This window comes from Pseudozyma flocculosa (assembly GCF_000417875.1).
Source record: "Pseudozyma flocculosa PF-1 unplaced genomic scaffold scaffold00012, whole genome shotgun sequence".
Lineage (NCBI taxonomy): Eukaryota > Fungi > Basidiomycota > Ustilaginomycetes > Ustilaginales > Ustilaginaceae > Pseudozyma > Pseudozyma flocculosa.
In genome coordinates this window covers 518,007-540,063 of record NW_006920880.1, presented here as the reverse complement: position 1 = coordinate 540,063, position 22,057 = coordinate 518,007, and the positions used below count along the sequence as shown (strand labels likewise).

Here is a 22,057-nt window from a genome sequence, read left to right as displayed (position 1 = left end):
TCGCGGCTGCTGGACAGCCTCAATGAGCCACATGCTCGCAGCCTGCCTCCATGCGAGAAAGCCACGACGATGGCGGGGGAGCGTGACGCCCATTTGGCCTTTTTTAGGCTGGGACACTAGGCTAACGCCGCATAGCCATCGTGGCAGGGCAGGCAAAGGGCACCGCAAGCTTCACCCGGCAAAGGGCTTTGCGAGCTTCGTCCGTGACAGGGCCAGCCACCTTTGAGCTTGTTCCGCACACCTTGCTTCCAAACAGGCATGATGAGCATCGTATGCACTTTGAAAAGGGGCGACGGGCAGCAAGGGCATGAGCAAGCCACAAAAGGTGGCGCTGCCGCTGCTGTCTCTCGCGATTACGAGACCGGGCCGCAGGCGGAGGGATGCACGTCGATCAGCTTCGATGCCTGATCTCTTCTGCCCTGCCTTGCCTTGTCTGGCCTGGCCTGGCCTAGCCTCGCCTTGCCTAGCCAAACTTCGCTCGCTCTGTCGTCGTTGCAGCTTGCTTCTCCCATCGCCTCGACCTCGCTACGGCAGCAACTCTGCCGTCGGAGCTTGCTCGACCATCGCGCCGCGACCCTGACCCTGTCGCTCCAGGCCTCTCCCACGCCCGACCTTTAGGCACCGCAATGGCAAACAGGCGAGGCGAAGCTTGATGCCCGACAGCTTTGCAGCGCAAGAGGTAGATCTTCCCGTGACATGCAGCCGGCTCTAACTCTCGCATTCCTGAATGGCAGTCGCCGGTGCACCCGCTCGTCCTCCCTCCCGCGGCTGGTCGCAGGGAACTCTCTGTCTAGACAGGCGCTGCGCTGGGTACGAGGAGCATCAACGCCAAACGTATAAGACCTCGTCGATGCGCCGTTCTCAAGGCCAGCAAAACATCCAACGCCCATTCCCCTCATCCCCCATCCCTTCAACTCCCCTCCTCTTGATCGCCAACTATTCCATCGTTCCTCGCTCTGCTTCAGAATAAACCCGGCCTTTGATCGTCGAACATTCCGCAGGACGACCTAAGACCCCCTCGTACCATACCAAATTCATCAATCCGACCACATCGCCGCTGGACGAGATGCGCGCGACCGTCGCTGCCTCCCTTGCAATCGGCCTTGCCGCCACGGGTGCTCACGCCGCACCGCACCAGCAGGTGACCCTATACGATTCGTTCAATGGCCTGCGACCCGAGATTTACGACGACAGCCTCGCCGCCAAGGTCTCGCACGGCGTCTGGGGCGCCGTGAGCGGTCTGCTCGGTATGAACCAGGCCGAGCCCAAGCTTGATCTCCTCCCCGGCACGCGCATGCTCGAAGGCGGCTTCCCCACGGCCGACATCGACTCGGTCTCTGCGCCTCGCTTCGTCGTCTACGGCGACAGCGACGTCCCCAGCCAGACCTACGGCGCGCCGCCCTACTACCAGATCGACAACTTTGACGTCTACAACTTCGCCTTTTGGACGGTCAAGTTTGGCGTGGCGGACAATGCGGCCAAGTTCGCCGCCAAGTCGGCTGCGGACCGCAAGTGGTTCAAGAGCCGGTACGCGGGGGCGGGCAAGAAGCTCATGGTGTCGCTCTTTGGCGCCACCGACAAGCCGCAGTCGATGGGCCGCAACCCGACCCAGCTGGGCAAGGAGATTGCCGACTGGGTCAAGAAGATGGGCCTCGACGGCGTCGATGTCGACTACGAGGAAGAGGACCTCTTCGACCAGGGCAAGTCCGTTCAGTGGCTCATCGACCTCACAAAGAGCCTCCGCGCCAACCTTCCCAGCCCGACGTACCTCATCACACACGCCCCCCTCGCGCCTTGGTTCAATACCGACATCTACAAGGATGGCGGCTACACAAGGATCCACCAGGAGGTCGGAAATCTTATCGACTGGTATGGAGTGCAGTTTTATAACCAAGGGACGTTCGAAACGTGCGAAAGCCTCCTGTGGGACTCTGGAGACTACTATCCCAAGACGTCGCTGTTTGAGATCGCCAAGTACTCCAAGGTGCCGCTCGACAAGCTCGTGGTGGGCAAGCCGGCCACGGCCCAGGACGCCGGCAACGGCTTCATGAAGCCCTCGGTGCTTGGACAGTGCCTCAAGACGGCCGTGCAGAACGGCTGGAAGGGCGGCGCCATGTTCTGGGAGTACCCGCACATGACGGCCTCCCGCCTCAAGGTCATTACCGATGCCTCCGGCCTCAAGTAGTGGGCCAGAGTCGCCCGCCTATCTCATGACGGCAACGGACCCGACCTCGACGAAAGCAACGACCCACGACAACGACGATGACTCCCTAATTTCTTCCACGGACATTCTCGAGGACAAGACCGCGATGACCTTGCCCTCGGATGCTACGACATCAGCGCAGAATACGACCTCTGCCTTTCGACCCGCATGAGCATGACGAACACGCTTTTGATACCACTTCACTCTGACGACCAGTGCGACCGCCACCTTGCCACGTTTCTCGACGGGCCATTCACGATTCCTTGTCCCGCCGCATTCACGACGACGAGGCGGCATTGTACCATCGACATTCCACGCCCTGTATACTTCTAGCCAGCCCAACGCCTCTCGCCCAGCGCAGTGTCTCTGTTCGTAGGATCGCTGCTCGCCCGTACTAACGACGCCCCGACTCCGCCCTAATGACTTTCCCGGTGCCGTACTCGATGTCCGCCCATCGGCCTGCCGTTTTGCTACGCCGCTTCTTGTCTATGCTCTTATGCCGTTCCCTGTCTGACCTTTTATGACAATTGAGCTGTGAAGCTCCGCCATTGCTCGTACCGTATGCTGTGCGCCATACTTCTGTGCGCCATTCTTGTGTGCGCCAGGCTAAGCAGGACCTCAATGCGTCAGGGACAGGCCGGGGACGAGTGGCATGAGAGTTATTTGGTCACCAGGCCCAACACGAACAGCGCAGTCCCTCGAATCTGGTGTCCGAAACCCGATTTGTCGAATATCAGATGCGGCGAGGGCCAGTGGCGTCGAGTGGCATGCTTGCACGCCATCCCGAGCACCCTCCCGGCTTGTGGGTGGCGTTGCAGGTCGGTTGGTAGGGCGCGACGGAGCAGGGCGGGGGAGCCGAGGCGCCGTCAGGTACCAGGCACCATGCACGGTGGCGGTCCGCGCCCTCGGGTGGGGGGCTGTCAAGATCCGCAGGCGCCGAGGCAGGTTTCACGACGCGCCTCCGATGTGGGGCCGACAGGTGGGGGCCACCACCCGCCTCGGCGCCGACGAGGGTTCGTACTGAACTGCATTCGGAGCAGCCGAATCGGCGACCACGCTAATGCACTCGTGAGCGTTGGGTCGTCGAGATGATGTTGAGACGAGGAAAGACAAAGATTGACTGGCCGGCGTTGCGGTGCTTCGGCCGCGTCGCTCCCTCGCCTGCCCAGTCGCGCGCGCGCGATGTTTGTGAAGAGACCAAGGTGACAATGACATTCCGTATTCGTGAACGTGAACGGAGCGTGAGGGAGACGTTGACAGAGGAGAGGCGGAGGGGTATCGTAACAAAAGAGAAAGGGAAAGGAATCCCGACGGGGGAGAAGATCTACCACGGGGGAACACCGACCAGGCTGCCGTAGGGGTCACCCAGACCACCAGCACCAGCAATGGTGAGCACGGCGTTCATGACACCGCCCATTCCCTCGCCCGCGACCATACCGGCCGCAAGCGCAACGGCAAAGGAGCCGAAGGACTTTGGTCCTTTCTTGCTCCACACGAGTGCAAAAGTAGCGCCAAAGCACATTGCGATGGGGTAGTACGTCTGCGGCACGACGAAGCCGAGGCCAATGGCGTTCCAGTTAGGAACCCACTTGTGGTGGCGCTGAGGAATCCAGAGGTGCTTCACGACGACGGTGATGACGGCGAGGATGGCGAATCCGATGGCGGTGAGACCGGACGAGAGCGAGACGGGGAGCTTGGGGGAGACGACGGCGAGGGCGACGGCCTTCCAGGCTGCGGTGGCGGGTGCGGGGAAGGAGCACTCGTCGGCGAGGCTGGCGTCGATGATGCAGGGGTAGGCCTTGGCGAAGAGGACAAAGAGGCCGGTCGAGAGGAAGATGGAGAAGAACGAGCCGATGACCTGGGCCCAGAACTGGTTCTTGGGCTTGGCGCGGAGGAGGTGGCCGGTCTTGAGGTCACCGACCATGTCGACGGCGTGGCCGGCGGCCGACGAGGCGATGGAGCCGGCGAGGAGGTTCTCGAGGAGGGCGCCGTTGCCGGTCTTGCCCTGGCCGCGGAGGCAGCCGCCGATGATGAGCTGGCTGGCCTTGGCAACGGTTCCGACGGGGTTGGTGTCGGTGGTGCCCGTCGACTGGACGCCGATAAAGGCAAAGAGGAAGGCGAGGACGATGGCGAGGATGACGTTGCCGAGGTTCATGTGGTACTGGACGCAGCAGACGACGCAGGTGAAGATGATCGAGAGGAGCAGGCCGGACATCCAGGCCCATCCGGGGATCTGGTCCTCCTTCTTGACAGGGTCGGGGATCTCGGCCTCAAACTCGCGCACCGGGCGGCGGCGGATCTGGTCGTAGGTGCTGAGGACGGCGCCGCGGATGCCGCGGTAGATGGTGGGGCCGTTCATGCCGAGCTCGGCAAACGAGTAGGCAAACATCATCAGGACACCGACCCAAAGACCCCAGTAACGGGGCGAGGCGGCGTTGAGGGGCTGCTTGCTGGGGTCGAACGACATGCTGGTGTAGCTCCAGCGCAGGGGCTCGACCTTGGACTGCTTGCCCATGGCCTGGCCGGTGGCGACGATGGCGGGTCCGATGACGGCCCACATGAGGAACGAGCCGCCGAAGAACGAGAACGAGGCGTTCATGCCGGACAGCATACCCGCGCCGAAGAAGGCCGGGGTTAGCTCGATGTACCAGCCCCAGTTGTCGACGACGAGCGCTTTCTTCCAGCCCCACGAGTAGAGCCAGTAGAAGATGTGCCAGTCCATGAGGATGCCCGAGGCGTACTGGTTGACGACAACAAAGGTGAAGGCGGCGGCAAAGGCGATCATGAGGACGCGCGCCTGCTTCTTGGCCGTCTCCTCGCCACCGGGGACGTGGAGCGAGCGGATGGTGAAGGCCGTGGCGGTCGGGGTGGGGAAGACGAGCCTCTGCTTGAGGATGTAGAACTTGCGCAGCGGGACGGCGAAGAAGACTCCGTAGTAGGCCGAGACGGCGCAGAACGAGAGCAGGCGGCCAAAGTCGTCCATGGGGTTCAGGCTGAGCAGGTTGAGCTGGTACATGGCGGGGACGGCGGCGACGAACATGCCCGTGAGCGAACCGGCGGCGGTGGCCGAGGTCTGGACGGTGCAGTTCTCCTTGGGACCGAAGAAGCCGCCACCGAACTTGGGAGGCAGGACGCGGCCAAGGAACTTGAGGGCGGCGAAACCGAGAATGGCACCAAAGAGCGAGGCGCCAAAGGTGAAGCCGGTCTTGAGGCCGAGGTAGACGTTGGAGGCGGCGACGACGCATCCCAGGAGGGTGCCGACAGTCAGAGCGCGGACAGTGAGCTGCTGGCCCTCCTCGGGGAAGTAGTGCTCGTCGAACTGCTTTCCGCTGTGGATGTCCTCGACCTCGTACTCCTTGACCGACGCCTTCTCGGCATCGTAGAGGGCGGGAACGGGGGCGGCCTCAAACTCGCCCTTCTCGGAGAAGGACTTCTTGTCGTCGGGGGTCGAGGGGCTCTCTCCCCGGTAGTCGGGGACCGACTCGGAGATCTCGTGCTGGTTGTTCATGATGGGCGGAGACCTATCCAGGCGAGGACGGTGGCGTACGCCTTCTTGAAGGGGGGGAAGAAGGGGGAGGAAAGCCCTGTGGCGGTCGAGGCCAGGTGGACGAGGGCGTTGGGGAGGGGCCGGTTAGGGGAGGGGAGTCGTGACGAGGATGGGATGAGGGGAAGTGGTTCTAGCCACGACGAAGGCGGGGTATATGTAGAGATCCGTGGCGCTTGCCACGCGCACCGGACGACGTGCGTTGTGGACGCCCAGCTGCACCACGACTCTACGATACCCTGTGGCACCGGAAGGCGACCGAGGGCAGCCGGACTAATCGCAAGCTCCAGCGGCGAGTCACGGCGAGGAGCGCTGCGCTGCGCTACCGGGCTTCGCGACGGCCAAGCGCCGAGGCGGAGGGCCTGGGCGAGGCCGGAGCGAGGAAGAAGCAGGTAGAGGCTAGACTGCACTGCGAGGCCGGGCTGACATTCGCCCCTTGCCAAGGACGGACCAGCATGAAACGAGATGCAGCCGCATCCAATGGACGGTTCCTGACATGGCAAGAGTGGGGATAAGGGCCTGCCTTGGCTTCGTGGCCATGCGCGCGACGGGGGCACCTCGACGGCGGCCAGGACGTAAGAACGGCCAGTGGACGGATAAGGGACGCAGGGCGGTCCGCCCAATCACAGCCAGCTTTACCCGACCCGGCGACGACCGCAAGAGCAAATCAGGCAGGCTACGTACAGAGCTGGGCGCAAGAACCGAGTGCCCAGTAGTCTCGCGACCCAGCTGAGACCTGAACGATGGAAGGAGGAGGTGGACCCAGGAAGCGTCCGTCGTGTTGCCTCGCTCGGCGCCGAGGTGGCATCCGACCCACACGACGTGGCTTCTCTCGCCATGAGGCTCCCCTCCGGCGACCAAGGCGACAAAGGTCGATGCTCGGCTCTGGCATGGCTCGTCGCCTCGCTATCGTTGGCCACCTGGGAGAGGCAGGCATACTGGGAGAATGCCGAAGCCAGCTCAATCCTGATTTCCCAGCTATCTTTTTTGCCACTCGCGGGCGCCAAAGACTTCTCGAGTCGCGCGACTGTGCCGCAGCGAGCAGGCACATCGACCGAAGTCGATGTGTACGTCTTGATGGCGCCCAATAAGAATCAAAGAGGGGCGAACGAAGGAAAATCACCCGGAACTGCGCGGACCTGCAGTCCGCTGTGCTGGAGGCCGCGAGGAGCAGGCAAGGCAGGCAGATGGGCAGGCAGGGTTTGTGTACCTAGGCGAGCTGCCTGCGTTTGCGGGGTAGTGAAGGCCGGACGCCGTGAGGTGAGGGTTCCAGGCTCCGCCTGGCCACGCCTGTCTCTACTCGGCGAGCTCCGTCGCGCCTCGCTGCGGTTGGCCCGCCGAGCCGCAGCCTGCCAACCAAACTTCTGTTCCACTTCGCTTCATCCCGGCACGCCATGTCAACGCCACAGACTGCTCCTTCGCTGGTCGCCACCGTCGCCTTTGTCGTCGTCGTCGTCGCACGACCATGCCAAGCTCCATATGCGAGATCCGGAAGCCGCCACAGTTGCACGCGGAGGCGGGGGGGAGCGCAAACATAAAGTCGTACAGTGTCAGCTGGTGGGGCGGTCGTCGGAAGGAAGTGGGCCGATTCTCGGTCCCTTGCGGCTTGGAAGGCGACGGGCGGTGGGGCGCTGCCAAGATCGTCGCCAGGCCTCGCACCAGAACCTGGATGGGGCTGAACCGCGCAGGGCTGCGCTGCGCGGTGGCGGAGCGACCGGCGAAAAAGACGAAGGGCCTGTCGACAACGGCGGGCCGGAAGGCAATGCTCCGACGCACCAGCGCATGAACCACTCCCGCTCGACGACCTCGACGAGGCACGAGGACAGAGGACGGCGAGCGCAGAGGCCTCGACCAGGCTGCGGCTTTCCGTCCTCTCTGCCTTCGGCTTGTGGTGAGCCGAAGGTTGAGTCTGAATCTCCTGGCACGAATCTTCCTCAGTGGGCCGGCTTGCGTTTTCTAATTTTCGACGTCCAACTTGAAATGGCGCAGCGTGATCCTCGAGACCGCCCTTTTGTGTCCTCCTCGCCGGACCACTGCCTTCCGAAGCCACCGCGATCGCCTCCCCTCGATCGCACAGCGAGCCAAGAGGCGCCATCAAGCTGACAATAAGAATGGCGATGCCCTCGCCGCCCTCATATGACGAAGAACTGCGCTGGATGATGAACTACATTCGTACTCGACGCTGTCGTCGCCGGACGAGGATGGAATGGATCGCCATGCTTCGATAGGGTTGGAACCGTACGTATCGCAAGCTCCGGCGGTGTGAGTCGTGAGCTAGGCTGCTGGCCGGCACGACAGTCAGGAGAGAGTCGGACCGACGGTTGGGAGCGAAAGTTTTGCTGCATGCAGACGCCAAAAGGGGGCGCGGCGGAAAGTTTTGCAAACCCGGCGTCGAGGCCGGCCTGAAACCCGTCAGGCGGCCCTGGCCGCGGTCCTGTCCTAGGAGCGCCGACGACGACGATCCCTGCCCTGCGTTTTCTGTCGCGGTCGTGGCCGATCCTGTCGTACAATTTTTCTCGTAAACGCCTTTCGACAGCGAATGGAAAGGCGAGCAAGCTTCCCGCCGATCGATGACTGGCCATCGTACGTCCCGTACCGTCATGAGCCCGCACGTAAGGTCTCGACCGCCGTCGTACGACTCGGGTGGTCGCGGAAGCCGTACTGTAGCGGGCAAGGACGGGTCGGTCCGGCTGAGAAAGGATGGCGGGAAGCTCGGTGGAACGGTCAGCATATCCAGCTTGCTCGGCGATACGAGGCGCTGACCTCGCAACTGACCGTACGGCCTTCTGATGAAGCGAGGCCCGTTTTGGCAAGGGCACGGGAGCACCGATCGCGGTCAGAGGGCGGCGGCTGTACCGATGGACTGCCAGGACGGCTCCGCGCTTCGCTTGGGAAACAAGGCTGCCCTGTTCGGTCGTCTCGCCGGTTCGGAGCGCCTCGTGGCCGTCAAACTCGACAAAGCCGACGCCGCTCGCCACCATCACGTCGCGATGCTCGGTCTTGCACCACCTCTTCCTCTTTCGACACGTACGGCTTTCCCCCTCCCGCTCTCCCCTCGCTCTCTGCCATCACATCGTCTGACCTATGTGCTGTACCCATCTTACCCCGCCTTTTCTGCTCATCTGGGACGTACCCAGCTTTCCTCTCTCGCTGTACCCCGCAGCATGACTCTGTGGAACCTCGCGGCTCGATGTGCAGCGAGTCTATCGCCACCTTCTGTTTCGATTGCGCTCCGCCTCACGTGGGGTAGGTACCTACCGTCCGCTCAGGAATGTGGGGTAAAGGGCTCCACCGCCGGCTCGCCCCAAGGCCCCTCCGGTGGGCCGGTCTGGCCGAGCCCGACGATTCCTACGTCAGCGATCGAAAGCTGGGGCGGGATGGGTGGTCGTCGCGCTCATGCTGATGCGTTCGTGTCAGCGGACGACCGGTCGGTGGCTGCGGAACACTGCCGACGTCGATGGCGCGCGAGACGCACTCACGCCGCTCGTCATCGGGCCGCTCGAAGGCGATATGGAGGTGCTACCGTCGCGATTGGTCGATGAAGTCGACGGTGTCCGCACCCCGTTGCGTGATCTGTGCGCGTGGCGCGTGCGTACAGTATCACGATACCGTACTCACCTATCTGGCCTAGCCTGCCCCGTCGCGGCTCGGTATCTCGCCGGGTTCCTGCCATGTTGAAAGCAAGGTACAGTGCGGTACCGGTACATGCAGCGCGTATGACGGTCAGAAGAGCAAGCAAGCAAGAGGGTAGCGTATCGGAACATGCGGAAACATCCAGTGCAGGGCGGCAGGCGCGGCCCTGCATCGCTTGCCAAGATCCCGGCCAGTTGGGCTGCCCTCGCCTACCCGCCCGTGCTGTATGGGGACGCGCACCCGCGTGTCCTGGCAGCAAGGACTGCGATCGCGTGGTCGCCGTCGTCCGTCCGTAGGGGGCCTGGCGTCTCGGCCTTCCTGAGCCTGGCCAGGCCATGGGTGCCCTGCCTGCCTTGCCGCCACCTCTCGTTCCCGAGTGCGGCGTGCGCGCTCGCTTGACTCTTCTCCGGACGATGCGTTCACGAGGTGCTCTGCGCATCGTACTGTATCGTCTGGTCTCGCCCTGGCCCTGCCTGCCACGCCACAGCGCGGTGCGGTGCGGTGCCTGGCTGTGGACGCCGAGCCGGGATCGGGTGGCGAGCGAGCAAGGGCGGAGTCGCACACACGCACGCTCACACGCACGCTCGCACGCTCGGAGGACAGGACACTTCCCGCCGGTCGCCGTGGGTTCCTTGCCTGATGTGGTGCGGCAGGGCACGCCAGTCGGCGGCACTGAGACATGTCGGCGGCCTCAACCTCCGATCCCGTATGGTCGGACTAGTTGCGACTGTCCATCGATCCGCCAGCACGGAGGTGCCACCTACCTCTGTACGCCGGAAGTCTGCCACCCGCATCCCGGCGCCCTGCCTCGTCCAGCGTGTCGTATTCGCGGCTTGCTCCTGGTTGGACGCTCGGTTGCCATCCTCCCGAACGTCTTCCTTCCCTTGCCATGTCGGTCGATGATTGGACGACGAGTGTCGAGAGGACGTCAGGCGGAAGTCGTGGCTTGTGGATACCGTCGCGCGGCATTTCGCGCGGGGTCAACTAGACGACCCTCGCCTCTGGGGAAAGGTGGGCGAAATCAGATGTGAAAATGGTGGTGGCCGCACCGGGCGCCGCCCAATCCTGGCCGAGACGCCACCTCGACATCGTCTGGCACGCTCGCAGCACCAGCCGCCGTCGCCATCGACAGTCGTAGACAACCGAAGAGACCGACCCCCGGCTCGACGAGGAGGGCGTGCTCGCTCGCTGGCCATCCACAGCCGGAATCGGGCCAAGGAGGCAGTGAGGACGACCTGACATGTCCTCCCATCGGGAAGGGAGGCCGCCAGGAGCGGTCTGATAGCGGATCTGGCTCACCGGCCACCTTCGCTAAGCGTCGATATCACATTAGCGTCGATAACACGCTACCGATCCCGGCCCCCCACCTCGTTCCCGCCCCACCATCTGCCTGGTGCCCCCCCACTTGGTCGTCGTGTAGATAAGGTATCCGGACAACCGTGCACCGATACGTACCGTGGCTGGTCACCTCTATCGACAAGACCCTGGAACCAGAGAACGTGGCGCGGCGGGTTCCTATCGAGCCTCGATACCGATAGGCAGTGCAACTTCCGACATCGCTCTCCAACGTCCTCCGGTCCACACACCCAGGAGCCGGCTACGCAAGTAGCGTCCGCACAGACGATGAGGTGCTGGGTAAGCGGCAGCTGCCTCGTGGTGGGTCAGTTTTGCTATCATCGTCAACACGCCTATCGAGGATGTCCTTATCTGGCCGGATTCGCCCTCGTCAGGCCCCGTCCGACACGCGGAGCACCATCTTGCCGCTGTGGCCCGGCTTGGCGTAGTCGGCGCGCATGCGCTCTACGTCTTCGAGCGGGTAGGCCTGCGTCTTGACCTCGATGCCCCTGTCGGCCACCAGGTCGCACATTTCCTTTGTGAGGGCCGGGTCGCCCAGGAGCGACCCCTTGACCGTAATGTCGCGGAAGATCAGGTCGTTGTACGAGACGGGGATGGGGTTTTCGGGCTGGCCAACGACCATCAATAGCCCGTGGTTGCGCAGGATGGCGAGGGCGACCTCAAAGGCCGGAATCACGTCGGTGGCCACGATGACGGCGTGCACCGGTCCGCCGATGTCTTCGAGCAGCTTGGAAACTTGCTTCGGGTTCTTTGGATCCACGCTGCCCGAGTTGTAGGCGACGTCTGGCGGGTAGGGCAGCTTGCGGCACATGTCGAGGGGAGGATCACGGGCGTCGAGGAGGATGGTCTGCAGGCCGAGGCACTTGCTCATCTGCACGCCGAGGTGGCCCAGCGCGCCGGCGCCGATGATGGCGAGGCGCTGGCCGGCCCGTAGGCTGCACCCCTTGATGGCCGTGTAGATGGTCGCGCCTGCGCAGCAGAGCGGTGCGGCGGCGTCGAAGCTGAGCTTGGCGGGCAGGCGGAAGCAGGATCGGATGTCCGCTCGCATGTATTCGGCACAGGCTCCGTCGGCCGTGACGCCTACCATGTCCTGGTCTGGACCGCGCAGCAGTGAAAGAAAGAGAGAAAGCGGGGGAGAATGTTGAGCTGCGACGAGAGCGTCGGTTGGCGCCGTCGGGCTTCCACTCACCCTGGCAAAACTTTGGCTGCCCCGCCTTGCAGTCGTCGCACTTGCCGCAAAAGTCTCTGAAGGTGAGGCACCCGACGCGGTCGCCGAGCTTGAGCGGCCCGTCGTTGCCGATGCCGTCGACCTCTGAGGCCATCGCCTCTGCCTCCTGTCCAAAGGCGACGATGGTTCCCGTAGGCTCGTGGGAAGGGATGAGGGGCAGGCCTGCGCGGGACTTTGAGGCAAAGTCGCCGCGTGTGACCATGACTTCGGTATGGCAGTACCCCGCGGTGGCGATCTTGAGGAGGACGTCCTGCGAAGACGGCGTCGCAGCGGGACAACAACAAGGGGGCGGGGTGCGTGTCAGCCGGGGTCATCTTTACAAAGAGCAAACGAGATGCGCATGATGGAAGGTTCACCTTTGGGCCGAGCTGGGGCACGGGTAGGTCGTCACGTAGCTCGTAGGGCGGGTCGGCCTTGAACTGGGCGATGACGAGGGCCCTCATGGTCTTTGGCAGGTCTTTTGGGGACATGGTGGCGATTGGTCAAGTGCCGGCCGCCGGATGAGGATAGCAGACGGACCGTTGTATTGAGACGGGATGGTGGACATCAAGGAAGCTGCGGAGGGACGGCCGGCCCTCTTTGCTGCTCTGAAGGCCTTTGGTCGGCGACTGAGGGCCAGAGGGGCGTCTTGGTGCCAAGGGTCGAGGATCCAAGGCCGACAGAGGATCGAGGGCCCATCCATCGCCTCGGCAGGCGTCCAACAAGGGTGGAGGCCGTCTCTCCGTTCTCTCTTGTCCGACTTCCGGGATTCTTTCGATGGAATCCACGGCTTGGGCGCGTAAAGTGGCACACCGCGTCGCGAGCGGGCCCAGGGTCAGACAGCAGCAGACGGACGAGGGCCGGTGTGCGTATGTTGGGCTCGCCTTCGGAGCCCTGCCGACGGCTACCAGCTCACCTCCTGGCCTCGACGACACCGCCACCGGCCCCTCCCTATCGATCCCGCCTCCCTCGCCTCTTTCGTACCGCGCCCAACGCTTCTTGCCGAAACCTGGACGGACCGCCCCGACACGATGCCGGACGTGGCCATCTCGCCCGCGCTCCGCCGCACCATCCTCCGCGTCTTTACCAAGAAGCACAACCTGCAGCTGCACTCGTCGGCCGTAGCCTTTATCGCACACACCCTCGACTCCCACGGCCTCATAGACCAGCCAGAGGAGTGGGACGATGCCATCGAGGCGCTCGCGACCGGCATCCTCGAGGCAGAGGCCAGCGGCGCGGACCCGGGCGTCAGCAGTGAGTCTCACTCGCAGTTTGGCTGACGGCGTCGGCCCCCTGCCGAGGAAACCCCGTGCTCATCCCCATCGCTGCCCCAATCTTTGACCCAATCCGTCCTTTCGACGCGACCCGCCCCAGGCTCGGTCGTCACACAGGAAGCGCTCAAGCATGTCTACGACCAGCTCTGCATGGCCGACTCGGCGGGCGGCGCAGCCGGTGCCAGCACCACCGCGACCACCATCAGCCAGGCCATCCACGACCTCACCGAGGGAGAGCGACCCAACCCGGACCGCTACTTCCACGTCATCAACGCCTTTGACATGCCCCGCGTCGTCTTCGACCCGCAGCGCAAGGTGTTTGAGCGCTCCAGCGTCCGCCCCACCATCCTCCCCGCCGCCTCGGCAAAGTCGGCCTACCTGCGCCAGCGGCTCAGCATCGTCCGCTCCGCCATCCAGCGCAACGAAAACTTCTGCCCCCCGCTCGCCGTCGGTCAGGGACGCCAGCGCGACTCGTTCATGAAGCTCACCTCGACAAAGAACCTCCTCGGCAGGCAGGGACAGCGCTTCCTCCTCTTTGGCATGCTCTCGACCTCGCACGACGGCCGATACGTCCTCGAGGACGCAGACGGCAGCGTCGGCCTCGACCTCCAGGACGCCATCCCGGGAGAGGGCATCTTTACCGAGGGTGCCATGATCCTCGTCGAGGGCGAGTACACCGACGAGGAGCGCATCAAGGTGTTTGCCCTCGGCCACCCGCCCTCCGAGACGCGCAAGCAGGCGCGCCAGCTCTACGCGCACATCGACATGCTCGGGATAGGCGCCATCTCGTCCAGGGACGAGGAGGCCCTCCGCGCCCACGAGCAGATGCACGACGACCTCTGCATCGTCGTCATCTCCGACCTCCACCTCGACCACCCAAAGACCATGGCCAACTTCAAGCTGATGCTCCAGGGCTACGTCGACGCCGACTTTATCCCCTTTGCCTTTGTCCTCTGCGGCAACTTTAGCTCCTCGCCCTGGACCGGCGGCGACATGCTCAAGAGGTATCAGAGTGGGTTCCGGCGGGCCAGGCAGCCTGCTCGAAAGAGGCCTCCAGCTGACCTCCCCTCGCCCCGCTTCGCTCGTCACTCCTCGTCGTCACAGCCGCCTTTGGCAACCTGGCCGATCTGATCGGCGGCTTTCCGGAACTGCTGCGCTCGTCGCACTTTGTGCTGGTTCCCGGCCCCACGGACCCCTTTGTGACGCCCCTGATGCCGCGGCCGGCGCTGCCCGAGATCCTCACGACCAAGCTCAAGGCCAAGCTGGGCGCCCGCGTCCACTTTGCCAGCAACCCGTGTCGGATCGCCTACTTTGGCCAGGAGATTGTCGTCTACCGCGACGGCATCATGGCGCGCATGCTGAGGAACTCGGTCCGCCTCAAGGAAGAGGCAAGGGAGGGCGACCTCAAGAAGTTTGTGAGTCGTCGCGGGCGGTCGTCGGTCTGCCGATATGAGACGAGGGTGTGCAATAGCTGACGTTGCGGGGCCCACGTCGCCCGACGTCTGCGTTTGCGCAGCTGGTCTCGACGCTGCTGGATCAAGCCCACCTGTGCCCGCTTCCGCAGACGGTGCGGCCCGTGTTGTGGGAGCACGACCACGCGCTGCGCCTCTACCCGATGCCCACAGCGGTGAGTGCACGCCGCATCCGCATCGTCCCTCGCCGTGCCGCGCCGCGCCGCGCCCGACACTGACTCGCTAGCTCCCCGGTGGCTTTCCCCTGACGCCGGATGTGTGCGACGCCAGCTCGTGCTCGCCGATACCTACGACCGCTTCGAACTGACCTACGAAGGGTGTCACGTCTTCAACCCGGGCTCGTTCCGCGGCTCGTCGTTTGGCTGGTCGACCTACTACCCGGCCAGCGGACGCATGGAGAGGAGGTGCGTTTGCGCCCGCCCCTCCGCCCGCCTGTCGATGTGTCGTTCAACGTTCGGCTACTGATGCATCCCTCTCCTCTTTTTCTTTCTCGACGACAGCGAGCTGCCACAGGTCTAGCCGATCGACGCAGGGTCCTCGCGCGATGTTGTTTCTTCCTTCTTGCCGGGCAAAGACCCCCCCCCCCCCCCCTGCTGTACTTTTAGACCCATATCCATATCTCCTGGTAATGGGGACCATCCGCTCCGTCAGAATGCCCGTCAGAGCTTGCACGACACGCCTGACCGCCACCGCTGCTCATTGTCGCCGACCCGAAATTCGAGAGGTAAAAGAGCCCGAGGCTAGAGTCTGGTCCAATCGATGCCGCCACTGGCGCCGTAGCGCGCCTCGAGCCACTTGTTGGCCTTTGCAAAGTGGCCGTTGCCGAGGAAGCCGCGGTGGGCCGAGAGGGGCGAAGGGTGGGGCGAGCGGAGGATGAGGACGTTTGGCGATTTCTACGACGGTGGCGCAGCCGCAGCCGCAGCGACGAAGGCGAGGACGGACGGAGGTCAGCGCGACGATCGAGATGGGTGGGCGGGGGCGGAGGCGAGGACTGCGGCCGGGACTCACATCGGTGATGCCGGCCTCTGCGAGCGTCTTTGCTGCCGGCTGGCCCCATACCATGAAGACGACGCCCTTGCACGCGTGGTCTCCGTTGCTCTGCTTGCCCTCCTTGGCCTTGCCCTCCTCCTCAGCCGCCGGCTTATCCTCGTTTTTCTCCGCCGGTGCGGGCTGATTGTGCTTCTTGGACGCCTTTGCAAACATGGTGGCAATCTTGCTGTTGGCGACGGCATCTGCGCCCGCCCTGCCGGCGCCCCTTGCGGCGTTGTCGGCAATCGTCTTGAGGACGACCTTTGTGAGGTTCTCCCACCCGCGGCCGTGGTGGGATCCAGCGTTGCCCGCGGATACGGTGAGGCAGGCGTTGAGGAGGAGCACGCCCTGCCTGGCCCACTCCTCGAGGCAGCCGTGGTTGGGCGGCTTGAAGCCCGGGAACTCGTTCTGGATCTCCTTGTAGATGTTTTTCAGCGAGGGCGGTGCGGCGACGCCGCGGGGCACCGAGAAGCTCAGGCCGCACGCCTGGCCCGGCCCGTGGTAGGGGTCCTGCCCGACGACGACGACCTTGACGCTGTCGAGGGGCGTGAGGCGCGACCAGCTGTGGACGAGGTGCGGCGGCGGGAACGTCTTGCGCCCCGCCTTTTCCTCGGCCTGGAGGAACTGCTTGAGCTTGGTGAAGTAGTCCTTGGACAGCTCTGCCTCGAGATGGCGGAACCACTCCGGGCCCATCGTCTGGCGCTCGACGTAGAGGAGGTCCGAGGGGTCCGAGGGAGGGACAATGGTCGGGTGCGAGGGCTGCGAGGGCGGCTTGGCGCCAAAGAGGAGCGTCTGCTTGGGCGTCGACGTGGTCGACGAGCGGGTGGCCGACGTCGATGAGCGGGTGGCCGGGCTGGATGGAATGGCAGGGGCGCTTGATGTCGATGCGGTGGGCTGGCTGCTGGCAGCCTCTGCGGCCGACTCTGCAGCCTGTACGGCGGCGAGGAGCTGTGCGTCGTCGAGTCCGGCATCATCGTGGTCGTCGAATTCGTCGTTGTGGGCGGGGGAAGCGCTTCGCCTCTGCTTCTTTGCCGAGGGCGACGGCGAGGCAGCTTGGTCTGAGGATTTTGTGGCGTCGTCGGCGCTGCGCTTGGTCGACGGTGCGAGCTCGGGCGAGGTCGAGGAGGACATGTTGGCGAGCGGGTGTCGAGGTGCGAGGGCGAGGGGAGGCGGGGGTGGGTTGCGCGCCGAGATGCGAATGTGGGCGAGGCGGGAGTGGGAAGCTCTGTTGAGGATGCGGAACGGCAGAATGGTGAGCGAGGTGGTCTGCTGGGGGTGGCGAGTAGGGCGGGTAGCTGGTGCGACGATGGAAGAAGACTCGACGCAAGGCGAGGGCCGGCCGACAAGATGGTCTCGGTCGGTGTACCTGCACGCGTCACAGAGGGGTCCCGCGCAGGGTGTGGAGGCTCGTGGCGTCCAACCCGGTGCGGAAGTCGGAAGTCGGGAATGGAATCGCGCGTCAAAGGGTCAAAGGGTCGAAGGGTCGATTGGGCGTCAAAGGTCACCCTGCCTGCCTGCTTCACCTCGCTCTCTTACCCACACCACCACTCGCACCACCACCACCGCCATGCCCCTCGACACGACACACACCACCCCGCCATCGCCCACCAGCGCGGCGGCATCGACGCACTACCTCGTCTTTTTCAGCTCCGGCTCGCCCCCCTGGTGCCCAGACTGCGTCGACGCCCAGCCCGCCATCCAGTCCGTCTTTGTCGACGAAAAGGCGACCAACGGCGCACACGCCTACATGATCCTCGTCGGCGAAAAGCCAGAGTGGGTCCAGATTGAATCATCCGTACAGTGCAGTGCCACAGCCAGAGTACTGACGAGGCCTTCACCCTCTCTTCTCTCCCCGCACCGGCTCCACAGATGGAAGACGCCCGAGAACCGGTACAGGAAAGAGTACGGCCTCAAGTGCATTCCCACCATCCTCAGAATCGAAAACGTGAGCTGCAAAGCGAGACCAGCGCGAGTCGACGACATCCTGGTCCGCTCACCAAACCCCCATCCCCCTCTCCCCCGGCATGCCACCGACAAATAGGGCAAGGAGACGGCCAGGCTCGAAGACGACGAGTGCAAGAGCAAAGACACGCTCGCCGCCTTTGTCGCTTGAAGCACGGCGCCGAGTGGCGAGGCGCGACAAGTCGCTTCACTGTGGCCATCAATCACACGGCGAAGCAAGGACGAAGTCCATCGTTGCTGCTGGTATCAGTGTGCGGATCGTTTCGGTAGCGGTACAAAGGGGGGAGAAACGACGACGAGGTGCGAGGACGACAGAGAGGCGAGATGCGAATGGAAGCCACGCTATAGACAAGGCTGGGAAGCAAGCGAGGTGGAACAGCGAGCGAGAGACAGAGGAGCGGATTTGAGATGGTGTCATGAGTCCAGACGAGGCGAGGCAAGGTGAGGCGAGGCAGGGCAAGGCGATGCGATGCGATGCGATGCGATGCGATGCGAATCGATTGTCCAGTGGCGGCGCATCGTGGCCTAGAACTTGCCAAAGAAGCCGCCGCCGCCGTGGTGGCCCGGATTGGGCGGGGGTCCACCGCCGTAGCCGCCGCCGCCGCCGTAGGGCGGGTTCTGGTGGTTCTTCTTGTCGTCAAACTTTTCAAACAGCTTCTTGCCCAGCTGCGCGGCAATGGCGCCGCCGGCCATGGACGAAAACGTGCCCATGTGGTTGCCCGTCATCTTGTTGCCGAGCCAGCCGGCGCCCGCGCCCGCCGCCATGGTGCCCAGACCGCGCTCGCCGTCGGGCAGCGGGTTGCCCTGCGCGTCGTACTGCACGCCCTGGTGGTCGGTGTTCTGGCCCGGGTTGGCGCCACCGTACGGCGCGGGAGGGAGGTTGCTGTTGTACCCCTGCTGGTCGTGAGGCGGTGGCGACTGGAAGCCTCCGGGCCCGGGAGAGGGAGAGGGAGAGGCACCGTAGCCACCAGGTCCGCCCGGGTAGCCGCCGCCAGGGCCGCCAGGGTACGGAGGGTTTCCGCCGGGGCCGCCGAAGCCACCGGGCCCGCCGGGGTACGACGATTGAGGACCGCCGGGGTAAGATGACTGGGGACCTCCCGGGTACGACGACTGCGGGCCTCCTGGGTACGACGATTGAGGGCCGCCCGGGTACGACGACTGGGGACCGCCAGGGTAACTGGACCCGCCGGGGCCGCCAGGGTAGTAGGACATCGAGGGCGAGGGTGTCGTTAGGGTGGTGCTGGTGCGAGGTGGTGGCGGTTGCTGAGAGGCAAGGCGGAGGCGACTTTGAGGTTTGCTAGGTGTGCGGGGTGGCTGATGGTGGTGCAGACGATGGGCCCGACGGCCGGGTTTCTCTCTGTGTCTTTATGTGGCTGCCCTCACCGCCACACAGGGCAGAGGGCTGAGCTGGCCAGGCGCTGCGTAGGTACGTGCGTGAACGGGCCAACGCTGGGGTTGCCAGCGACACTACTAGCTCTGCCGGTGGTTGCTGGCAAGGGCCAGACAGACCTCCGGTGGACGAGGCTGTGCGGTTGCCGCTGGAAACTGACAGCAGCAGCAGCGCCGGCCCGGCTTGTTCAGCTTCCGTTGGTCTTCAAAAAGAGGCTGTGCGCTGCCCCCGTGCTCCGCCACCCGGGCCGGCAAAAGAGTCAAGGCCCCAGCAAGCAAGCAAGCAGGGTCGAGCTGGCAGGCTGCTGGCCGCGGCTGTTGACTACTGGCCCAGCCAGCGGCGCTAGCCCAGCCCTGCCTATGCCGCCAAGACATGCGCGGCCCCTTTGGGCCCGGCTTCGCTCGGCACAGCCTGCAGCGGCGTGCATGCCGGCCTCTTTCGCCCTAGGCTCGCTTCCTGATCCGGCCCCGCCGGCGACATCTTCAACCCTCGGCCCCGAAGCAATGTGTCGACAGGGATGCCACCGTGCTGCTTGACCAGGCACTCACATCTGCTGCTACATCTGCCACTCAACAAATTGCATGCCAGCCAGAAAGATGTTGACCAACTAGCATCACGAGGTGTGTAGCATCACAAGGTGTTGCTCAGCCTGCAAAAACGGCAGCAGTCAGATGTGCCGCACGCGCCCGATCCCAAGAGGGAGGGCATGAGGTCTCTTGTCCACCCGGTCACCTTTGTTGGCTACAAGTGGTGAACAAGGTACTTAGGGGACAGGGTCGCGATCCAGCGCCTGAGCAAGCGCAGTCTCAGTCTTGCGAGCTCCGCCCGCCTTTGCTCTCCGATCCGGGCTTGTCAGCAACACCTTTGATCTTCGGCTCCGAAGGGGACAGGACAAGGAGGCATCGAGATGCGTCGCCCGCTCAGCTGATGGCGAAGGCGTGTGCGAGGCAACGAGCGAGATCCAATATGGCACCGCCACTCAACCACTCTGCCTTCCAGCCGCCGTGGCCCGGTCCAACCGTCTTTCAAGCTGGCCTGTGCCGCTTCCATTTCTCATCGCGTTCGGACCTCGCGTCGACGAGGAAGAGACCTGCATACTGAGCTCCACCTTTCGGCTGCCGGCCCATCCAGGCGGCACAAGGGAGGCTCCTGTGATATCCCCTGCTGATCACCACCCCTGACTATGGCGTTTGCAACAGGGGGCCAGGCTGCGGTCAGCAAAGGCGCGGAGGCAGCCCGTGTGCTTGATGGCACTCTACGTAGCTTGCCTCGTGTTTCGAGGGCAGCCAGCCCACCTCTCCCCAAAGTCTCGTCTCGTCAAGACAACCCACATCGCATCGCGGTGGGTCACTCCTTTGTCCTCGCTCCAACCGCTCACGGTGGCACCGAGGCACGGCAGACCCGAAATGGGACGCGTCGGGTGTGGCCCGACGGTCGGGGGTCAGCCGATGGCCACCGTACGATGCAGCCATCGTCGGTGAACCCACCTTGGGGCCGTCGGCCTGCATCCGAAATGTACGTACTTGCGTGAGTGGCGACGCTGTGATGGGTGGTGGGTCGCAACGAGGTCCGCTTTTCAAGGGATGCCCGCCTCTGCTCTTCACCATCCTCATCCTATATGGAGCCGCTCTCCTTTGCGGAGCGAATGTATCCACACTCGCAAGGCTAATCCCCTCACACGACAATGTCCGAGGTCATCTTCAAGGTCGTCCACGTCGCTGCCGGGCTGGCGACGATGGCGGGCGCGGTCCTCAACCAGGTCCTGAGACGTGAGTCGCCACGATCCCGAGGACGCTGCTGCAACCGTGGCAGGATCTGTCCCTGATCGCTTGCCCTTGCCACCTGCCCTTGCAACCCGACTCGCCGACAGCCGAGTTCGAGTACCACTCGACGGCCATCGCGGTGGTGACGGGCCTGTTTGGGATCCTCTTTGTCGCGCTCGAGTGCTTCCCCAGACGGGCGGGCCACTTTTGCGCCCGCTGCTTTTCCACGCTGAACTCGCACACCGGCCGCGGCGTCGTGTGCATCCTGGTGGCCATCATCCAGTTCGACCACCTGCCGCGACCGCCCCTGGAGGAGGGCGTGCCCATCGGACATCGGATCATGAGCCAGCAAGCGGCACACATCGGACCGTCGCGGGTCAGCGCCGTCCAGGGCATCCACGAGCTCCGCGGCTTCCGCACCAAGGAGAGGCTGCTGTGGGCGCTGTGCGGCACCCTCGTCGTGCTCGGCGTCGCGCAGATCGCCATCGGCCTCTTTACCCGCCTGCCAGCGTCGGAGAGCATGAGCACGGAGGGCCACGTAGACTGCGCGCGGTGCCCGCTCGATTTTGAGAAGGGCATGGGCATCGCCGAGCCCGAGAGGTCCGATGGGGCAGCTCAGCATGGTCCTCGACCATCGCAGGCCGCGACAGACGATGCATCGAGGCAGACACCCGAGGGCATGTCGCCGGGGCGGGCGACGCTGGAGCTCGACTGTCTCGCCACCGGCCGGCAGAGCCCGCAGTCATCGGCGTACATTGTCCGCGCTCGCGATCCCAGGGGCGGGGAGAGCAAGCCGCTGATGCGGCCCCACCCGCCGTTCCATCCATCCCGGCGCGGGTCGGAGGCGTTCTCGATGATGTCGAAGCGGTCGGTTCACATCCCGGGCGTCGGAGAGCTCGACGTGTCGTCGGACAGCGAAGGTTCCGACACGGCGGGTCCCAGCGCCGCGCGGCGAAGGCTGTCGTCGGCGGGAGGTACGCCCAGGTACCCGCCGCCGCCGCGGGAAAAGCTCGCTGCCGGTGGTGCAGACGCCTGGCGAGGTTCAGGACAGGATCCAAGAGGCATCGACCCCGACGTGCCCCGGCGCAAACAACGAACGGCCAACGAGGCTCGGCCGGCGACGGCGGATTGACGATTTGCGATGTGCTTCACGTAGGAGGAACGGCGACGTCCTTGATGCAACGCTATCGATCGGTGCCATCCGTCGCGTGTGTACCGACCGGG

The 22,057-nt window shown here is 64.4% G+C and overlaps 8 protein-coding genes across 8 annotated transcripts; 4 read left to right on the top strand and 4 right to left on the bottom strand.

Annotated features, from left to right (window-relative positions):
- Window positions 1-1,066: 1,066 nt before the first annotated feature.
- PFL1_03921 (uncharacterized protein) lies at window positions 1,067-2,185 on the top strand (the record flags this gene model as incomplete). Its single annotated transcript, XM_007881444.1, has 1 exon — window positions 1,067-2,185. The coding sequence occupies one exon, from the start codon at window positions 1,067-1,069 to the stop codon at window positions 2,183-2,185; it is 1,119 nt and encodes a 372-aa protein (XP_007879635.1).
- A 1,342-nt stretch (window positions 2,186-3,527) lies between these two features.
- Window positions 3,528-5,711, bottom strand: PFL1_03920 (uncharacterized protein; the record flags this gene model as incomplete). The annotated part of the gene is made up of 1 exon (XM_007881443.1): window positions 3,528-5,711. One exon carries the CDS (start codon window positions 5,709-5,711, stop codon window positions 3,528-3,530), a length of 2,184 nt encoding a protein of 727 aa, XP_007879634.1.
- Window positions 5,712-11,106: 5,395 nt separating this feature from the next.
- Window positions 11,107-12,434, bottom strand: PFL1_03919 (uncharacterized protein; the record flags this gene model as incomplete). The annotated part of the gene is made up of 3 exons (XM_007881442.1): window positions 11,107-11,831; window positions 11,926-12,214; window positions 12,321-12,434. The coding sequence occupies 3 exons, from the start codon at window positions 12,432-12,434 to the stop codon at window positions 11,107-11,109; spliced, it is 1,128 nt and encodes a 375-aa protein (XP_007879633.1).
- Window positions 12,435-12,974: 540 nt separating this feature from the next.
- Window positions 12,975-15,208, top strand: PFL1_03918 (uncharacterized protein; the record flags this gene model as incomplete). The annotated part of the gene is made up of 6 exons (XM_007881441.1): window positions 12,975-13,197; window positions 13,318-14,229; window positions 14,322-14,632; window positions 14,734-14,844; window positions 14,960-15,093; window positions 15,190-15,208. 6 exons carry the CDS (start codon window positions 12,975-12,977, stop codon window positions 15,206-15,208), a joined length of 1,710 nt encoding a protein of 569 aa, XP_007879632.1.
- A 221-nt stretch (window positions 15,209-15,429) lies between these two features.
- Window positions 15,430-16,849, bottom strand: PFL1_03917 (uncharacterized protein; the record flags this gene model as incomplete). Its single annotated transcript, XM_007881440.1, has 2 exons — window positions 15,430-15,582; window positions 15,698-16,849. The coding sequence occupies 2 exons, from the start codon at window positions 16,847-16,849 to the stop codon at window positions 15,430-15,432; spliced, it is 1,305 nt and encodes a 434-aa protein (XP_007879631.1).
- A 436-nt stretch (window positions 16,850-17,285) lies between these two features.
- On the top strand, window positions 17,286-17,831 carry PFL1_03916 (uncharacterized protein; the record flags this gene model as incomplete). Its single annotated transcript, XM_007881439.1, has 3 exons — window positions 17,286-17,491; window positions 17,588-17,663; window positions 17,760-17,831. The coding sequence occupies 3 exons, from the start codon at window positions 17,286-17,288 to the stop codon at window positions 17,829-17,831; spliced, it is 354 nt and encodes a 117-aa protein (XP_007879630.1).
- Window positions 17,832-18,205: 374 nt separating this feature from the next.
- PFL1_03915 (uncharacterized protein) lies at window positions 18,206-18,892 on the bottom strand (the record flags this gene model as incomplete). Its single annotated transcript, XM_007881438.1, has 1 exon — window positions 18,206-18,892. One exon carries the CDS (start codon window positions 18,890-18,892, stop codon window positions 18,206-18,208), a length of 687 nt encoding a protein of 228 aa, XP_007879629.1.
- Window positions 18,893-20,754: 1,862 nt separating this feature from the next.
- PFL1_03914 (uncharacterized protein) lies at window positions 20,755-21,965 on the top strand (the record flags this gene model as incomplete). Its single annotated transcript, XM_007881437.1, has 2 exons — window positions 20,755-20,839; window positions 20,941-21,965. 2 exons carry the CDS (start codon window positions 20,755-20,757, stop codon window positions 21,963-21,965), a joined length of 1,110 nt encoding a protein of 369 aa, XP_007879628.1.
- Window positions 21,966-22,057: the final 92 nt, after the last annotated feature.